Below are 7395 nucleotides of genomic sequence, written 5' to 3' on the forward strand. Positions count from 1 at the left end.
GATAGACTCGGTGATGATACGCATCCTTTTCCCTTCTCTGTCCCACAGGAGCTGAATCGGCCAGATTCGCCTTCAGAATGCGAAGGGGAAGGGGAGGGAGAGGGAGAGAGCTCTGATGGGCGCAGCATCAATGAGGAGCTCAGTAGCGATCCTAAAGACATTGACCAGGACAACCGGAGCTCCTCCCCAAGCATCCCTAGTCCACGTGACAATGAGAGTGACTCAGATTCCTCTGCCCAGCAGCAGCAGCTCCTGCAGAGCCAGCACCCTCCAGTCATCCAGTGTCAGCCAGGCACCTCAGCCGCCTCTTCGGCACCACCGCCACCTACAACCTCAACCCCCTCACTGCCCCCACAGGTCACCCCTGCAGCGGCCTCAACCTCTCTACCTCCCCAGCCTCTGTCCCAGGCAAGCCCCATGTCTCTTATCCAGTCAGGAGCTTCCCTCCATCCGCAAAGGCTTCCCTCTCCACATTCACCTCAGGCTCTGCCTCCTGGTCCCCCAGTCCCACCCCAATCATTACCCAGCCCACATCATGGACCCATGCCTCCCATGCCACATCCACTACAGCCTGGCCCCTCACACATGCCTCATCCTCACTCCATGACCCCTCAGGGTTTCCCTGTGGGTCCGTCTCAGGTCCCGCTTCCGCCAATTTCTGGACAGTCACAGCAGAGGGCTCACACACCTCCCTCCCAGTCATCCTCTCAGAGTGGAGGTCAGCCTCCCAGAGAGCAGCCATTGCCCCCTGCACCAATGTCCATGCCTCACATCAAGCCTCCTCCAACTACACCCATCCCTCAGATATCCAACCCACAGTCTCATAAACACCCACCCCACGTGTCGGCACCTCCATTCCCTCAGATGCCTTCAAACCTGCCTCCGCCTCCTGCCCTTAAACCCCTCAGCTCTTTATCCAACCATCATCCTCCATCAGCACACCCACCCCCACTTCAGCTCATGCCTCAGGGGCAGCAGCTTCAGCCTCCACCAGCTCAGCCTCCAGTCCTGACCCAGTCCCAGAGCCTCCCACCCTCAGCCAGCCACCAGCCTCCTCCAGCACCTCCCCTACCACCCTCCGCAGCGGCGACACACCCCAACGGGCCACCACAGCCACCTTTCTCGTCTCACCCCTTCAATACAGTTCTACCTCCAACTGGTCCTACCCCATCCTCATCAAACTCCATGCCCAGCTTACAGCCTCCGTCTTCGTCTGCTTCCTCCTCTTCCATCTCTATGCCGCTCCCTGCCTCAGTTACTTCTGCCGGTCCAAGCCCACTGATCCCACCTGTGCACATCAAAGAGGAGCCTCTGGACGAGACAGAAGAGCCAGAGAGCCCACCACCCCCACAGAGAAGCCCCTCCCCAGAACCTACTGTCGTCAATACGCCTAGCCATGCCAGCCAGTCGGCACGGTACGTCTGTCGACATGCAGCAGTGAAAAAAAACACACCTGCACAAGTTGTTGGTTATTAGTAGTGTGGTATAGCTGCATACTGGGTCAGCTCTCAAACACATCTAACGATAAAGAGACCCCGCTTAAAGGTTTTAGGACTTTGATGTCAGTAGCAAATTGAAATACTTCAGCAAAACAGGCATCTAAAGCCACAATTAGCTGGTGGGTGATGGCTTGGAATGATTAAGGATGAGAGCAGGGAGAACAAGTGAAGGGAGTATAAGTGTCTGTGGTTGCATTGTGCTTAAGTGACTCTCATACTCTCATACAATAAATTTACATACTCAGATCAGCCACAAAAGTGAATGCTGAGGGGAGTTTGTTTTCTCTAAATAATGGCTCAGTCTAGGCTGATACAAACTGGCTATTTATCTAATGAAACATTATACTGCCATTCATGCAGAAAGAAACATGTATAACTGAAGCCTGGGTTGGTTCTGTTGACTAATTCTTGATTGTGTTCCACAGGTTTTACAAGCACCTGGACCGGGGTTACAACTCGTGTGCTCGGACAGATCTCTACTTCACTCCGTTGGCTTTGTCTAAACTAGCTAAGAAGCGAGAAGAAGCTTTGGAGAAAGCCAAGAGGGAAGCAGAGCAGAAAGCGAGAGAGGAGAAGGAGCGAGAGAGGGAGAGGGAAAAGGAGCGAGAAAGGGAGCGAGAACGAGAGAAGGAAGCGGAGCGAGCCTCGGTGAGTCGTGTTCTTCATTCGTCTTTATTTGTTTTGTTTTTACCTTTTTTCGTGTTATGCTAAACACAACTTTTTTCTCCCACAGAAAGCCTCCAGCTCCTCTCATGAAGGCAGAATGGGTGAGCCTCAGATGGCTGGCCCCGCCCATATGCGTCCTCCTTTCGATGGTCCCCCCACTACAATTGCAGCTGTGCCTCCATACATTGGCCCCGACACGCCTGCCCTACGCACCCTCAGCGAGTACGCCCGGCCCCACGTCATGTCACCCACAAATCGAAACCACCCCTTCTTCATGTCCCTCAACCCTGCAGACCCCCTCCTGGCCTATCACATGCCCGGCCTGTACAACGCAGACCCGGCCATGCGGGAGCGTGAGCTGCGAGAGCGGGAGATGCGTGAGAGGGAAATTCGGGAGAGGGAGCTGAGGGAAAGAATGAAACCTGGCTTCGAAGTCAAGCCTCCAGAAATGGACACACTCCACCCTTCTGCAAACCCTATGGAGCACTTTGCCCGGCATGGGCCCATCACATTGCCCCCCATGGCTGGACCTCACCCCTTCGCCTCCTTCCATCCTGGCCTGAACCCATTAGAGCGTGAGCGGCTAGCTCTCGCTGGGCCCCAGCTGCGGCCAGAAATGAGCTACCCAGAGAGGTTGGCTGCAGAAAGACTCCATGCTGAGAGGATGGCCACGGTGGCCAACGACCCCATCGCCCGCCTGCAGATGTTCAACGTCACACCGCACCACCACCAGCACTCACATATTCACTCCCACCTACACCTTCACCAGCAAGATCCCCTTCACCAAGGTAAAAGAAAGCCCTGCTTGAATACACAAATCTTTGTTTGAACAAATGTTTGATAAACTAAAGAAAAGCTAAATTATTTTTTTTATTTTTTTTTTATTATTATTATGGCGGATTCGTCATGTGTGTATCATTGATGTTTCTGATTAAATATATTTTAATTGAAAGAACAAATTAATATAAATATTTAAAATAATTTCTACACTGCTTATTGTTTTGTTTTGTTATGCAGCATAATGTGTTTATGTGTTTTAGAATGGAAAGGGAAGTCTTTATTTTCAAGACAATGAACTATACATGAACCACTTTAATGATATTTTAGTAACTGAGGAGCAGAAGTAGAAGAGCACTCCATAGATTAACTGTAGCCCTTTTAAAGAATTTTTTGGACACCACACCTGCTTTTTGTGTTAAAACTTATAGCAGACATGTTGAGCATAACATCCTGAGATAAATATTTTTTTCAATCTGACTATTGTAATGAACAAAAAAAGCAGATGCCAGAGACTCTGCTTTGTGTTATTAGGTGCAGCAGAAATGCTGGTTCCAGTTCTAATGTGTAGGTATCAGACTTACAGGAGCTTACAGGAGCTTACATGAGTTTTTAACTCATAGTATCATGTTTTATACAGAGGAGAGCATCAGTCTGTTAGCTATAATGTGAATTAAACTGTATATACACTGAATTATATTGCTTCTCTCATTACAGCCAAGAGTGAACAAATGGGACATTAAATGAATGATAAATCTTATCAGTTCTATTTTTCACCATGCGGTCTGTAGTAATGTACAGCCCTGACATGTGAGATTGGATGAAAACATGTACATGCTCATCATGCTGCTTAGAGCCAGCAGATGTTTTACAACAGATAAATATAGTAAAGTGGTCCCTGCACTCTTTTGGACAGCTTTGAGAGGAGTAACATGATATGTAGCTGTGTATCACTGATGTCTGCATGCATATGTCTGTGATACACTGCTTTGTAATGAGTGTACCTTGAGCCTAAAAGTCTGACACCCAGAAGGTGGTGGTGAATGTCTTGTGTGTCCTCCAGGGTCCGGGGCCCACCCACTGGCAGTGGATCCCCTAGCAGCAGGACCTCACCTCGCCCGCTTCCCTTACCCGCCTGGCGCCATCCCCAACCCTCTCTTGGGCCAGCCGCCGCACGAACATGAGATGCTGCGCCACCCAGTCTTTGGTAGGTTTTTAGCCAATATTAACTCTCTTTTCCTAACACTACCACCTCTATCAATTTGAGAGTTCCTGATCAAATTTGTTGTGATTTCTCCAGGTACTCCATACCCACGGGACCTACCAGGAGGACTTCCACCGCCCATGTCTGCAGCCCACCAGTTGCAGGCCATGCATGCCCAGTCAGCTGAGCTCCAAAGGCTAGCTATGGAGCAGCAGTGGCTCCACGGACACCATCACATGCACGGAGGACCGCTGCCTGGTCAGGAGGACTACTACAGGTCAGATACAACAAAATGGACACTTTCAGTCCATGTGTTTTAATTTGCACATTTTAAAACTTTGTTTTTGTGTTGTAGCCGGCTGAAGAAGGAGGGTGACAAGCAGCTGTAACCAGGCAAGGGAGGCAGTGACTGACAGGTGCAGGACATAGGAAGTTGTTACAGAGCGGTCTTGCAGAGGCTCTCCAGGGTCCTCTGAACACATTCAGTTTGAAGAACAGAAAAAGGCCAAGAGGATCGTCTGAGAATTTCTTCTGATTTTTTTTTTTTTTGTTCCTGTCAAGGACTTTTTTAGCATTATTATTTTTCAAGACATTGACTTTCTTTGGTATATAGCCAGTAGTGACAACGTCCTCAAGACTCCTGCATGACAAGCTTCCCTGACATTTTTTGTTGGTGCTAGAACAAGACACTGTGCTTATCCAAACAAAAAAAACAAAAAAAAAAAAGACCGGTCAGACCATTTATGGAAAAATTACAAGTGCTATCTTAAATTCAACATTTATTTTAATACATTGTTGGAGGGTTTTCATAATTTTAAGAGAAGCTACAGCATGGCGTTTTTGAGTCTGTAAATAGTATATATAAACATATAATTATTATTATAATTATTATTATTACTAGGTGTGGACTCCAAACCTTCAACCTCCAATAATTGTTTTTAAGCATTATCCCTTGTTTCAGAGGGGAGCACCATGGCATTATTATATGAGCAGTTTCTGAGAGTTGCGGTTCAGATGTGACGTTCCTCTGACATCACTGTGTTAGATTTAGTCCCACACACACACACATAATGTAAACCATAAAGCCGCTACGCCCACACATTCATACACATTCATTCATCAGCTTCAGCAGGTTGTCAGAATGTTTGAACTCAAGACATTGAGTTAATGACTTGAAACACTTGAAGAGGTGTCACAGTAGTCACTGATGCGTCTGTGGAGTGCATGCTGAGGCCGTGGATTCAAAAGAACGACAAACACTTTGCACAGAAGAGTGGTTTTATCCTTTTTGTTCAAAGTCAAAAAGTGGAGTATTACTTTCTGTTGTTTTTACACATTTTAATTAGGGTTTTTAAACATTTGGCTTCCTTTATTTAATAGGGACTTACATTTTACCATCGTTGACAATAACAGGACTGTAGGATTGTTATTTTTAAAGTGTGAACGGTTGTGAGTCAGAGTGTGTTTTGTTCTGGCCTCCGTTTCCCTTTTCCATCACCTGGTCTGGTTGCCAGTGTTTGTCACAGGGCTAAAATCCGACTCCTTCAGCAAGGCTATAATAATGTTCACTGTGACACTAGAGGGGGCCTGCTGACACCTGACCATCGGGCCGACCACCCTCTCTTTCTGTGAGTGTGTGTGAGTGTGTGTGCACGCGCAGTCCTCAATGTTTTCATATGCCTTCTTTTTCCTTAAGGATGCACACGGTCTCCTGGCCCTCAGGAGTAGTGTGTTTGTGTGTGTGCCACTGACTGTTACATGTAGTGTTGACCTGTCATAGCAGAGCACATGAGCCCATGTTTTTGTTTTTTTAGTTCAGCGTTTGTTCCATGCACTAAGACTGTTTGACTGTCATGGACATTTTTTTTAAAACAACTGTGGCTTTCTTTTTTAATCATTGAAGAATCTGTATTTGCATTTAAAAGTGACCATATCCTCCCAAGAAGCACTATTATTTACATTTAAATGCTCACCAAACTCATTCCCCTCTTTTTAAAACAGCCTGTCACTCTTGTCTCTGACGTACTCTTCATCATCACTCTTTGCCTCATTTTTCCTGACGATTCCCTTGCCTTTTACTCCCTCTTTTTGTGTCTCCAAAAACCTTTGATGTTAAGTGTTGTCAATGGTTTAGCTTCTTGTTTCAAAGCGGCAATAGCAGAATGTAAATTCTGACTGCTAAGATTTATATATATACTGGTATCTTGAAGCTTATTGTATATATGAGTAGTCGCCATGGGATGACACAATGTAAACAAAAAGTAGAAATAATAAGAAAAATTGTGAGTCCTGTGTTCTCTCCATTTGAGTATTTTGTAATTTTTTTGAAAAATTTGTGGAATTAAAATAAACGACTAAGTTACACCACAAGATACGCCTCAGTTGTTTTACTGTCTGCCATTTTGAATTCATATTCTTTGTAAACAATACGCTCAGCATCTATGAGAATCAGTAATCCTGTTTTAAGGGTAAACAATTGTCATTACTCGCTGCCTAGTTGGGAACGGACATGGTTCTAATTCTTTTTGTATTTTACATCTGTGAAATGTAATTCTCCTGCTGAGCAGAGACTCCTGCTGGGTTTGTTTTGATAAAACTTGTGTCCTACATTTGCTCTTGAATAATGCAATTTATTCTTGAATCAGTGTTACAGAATCCTGTTTCCTGTTTCATTTTCTTCACAAATAGTGAGCTTTAAGAGATCACCCCAGCAGCAGGCACTGAGTCTCTGAGCTGAATATTGCACACTGCTGTAGTATAATAACATCAAAGCCGGGCTAAGCCAGAAGGAACACCTACTCAGACTGAGATGCCTTGCTATCAGCGGGGCAGGGCTGTCATTTCATTCCGTGTGTGGGGAGTGATAGACCTGCAATCTGTGATGGTGTGCCGCAGCGATGGCTGTCATTTTGAGAGGGAGCTATTATTCTACCGCTGCTCTCTGAAATGATGCCCTGTCCTCGGGAAAATCGAGGTTCCTTGGATGCTGTATCCCGGGGCTGTCATGTGATGGCAGCCTTATGAGGAGGTGCTGCTTGTTGTTGCCGGCTCGCCTCACCTCCCCATAAAACACAACAAGACGTCAGAGCCGAGCAGCACTAGGCTGACTGAATAATTCATCTTCCCCTCCTCCTCTTCCACACCGGCGATGAAGCGACTGTGACTTGTGTCAACTCAAATCCTTCTCATAATACTGTGTGTTCCCCTCAGGCAGGCACACAGGGATACGTGGTCTCAAAAAATTTGCTC

General features: G+C 46.4%; 1 protein-coding gene across 6 annotated transcripts in view; it reads left to right on the top strand.

Moving 5' to 3' along the window:
* The window catches only part of rerea (arginine-glutamic acid dipeptide (RE) repeats a), a 112184-nt gene extending 105671 nt beyond the window's left edge, over positions 1 to 6513 (top strand). For 4 of the 6 annotated variants that reach the window (XM_028408868.1, XM_028408866.1, XM_028408865.1 and 1 more), the window contains 6 exons: positions 49 to 1415; positions 1925 to 2147; positions 2233 to 2953; positions 3976 to 4149; positions 4243 to 4423; positions 4502 to 6513. In XM_028408868.1, the coding sequence (XP_028264669.1) occupies positions 49 to 1415; positions 1925 to 2147; positions 2233 to 2953; positions 3976 to 4149; positions 4243 to 4423; positions 4502 to 4535 (2700 nt within the window). In that variant the 3' untranslated portion in view covers positions 4536 to 6513. The remainder of the gene's footprint in view (positions 1 to 48; positions 1416 to 1924; positions 2148 to 2232; positions 2954 to 3975; positions 4150 to 4242; positions 4424 to 4501) is intronic. The other 2 variants (XM_028408869.1, XM_028408871.1) reach the window with 1 other exon arrangement.
* The last annotated feature ends 882 nt before the right edge of the window (positions 6514 to 7395 follow it).

The sequence above is a fragment of the Parambassis ranga genome, chromosome 7, assembly GCF_900634625.1.
Source record: "Parambassis ranga chromosome 7, fParRan2.1, whole genome shotgun sequence".
In the NCBI taxonomy this organism is placed as follows: domain Eukaryota; kingdom Metazoa; phylum Chordata; class Actinopteri; family Ambassidae; genus Parambassis; species Parambassis ranga.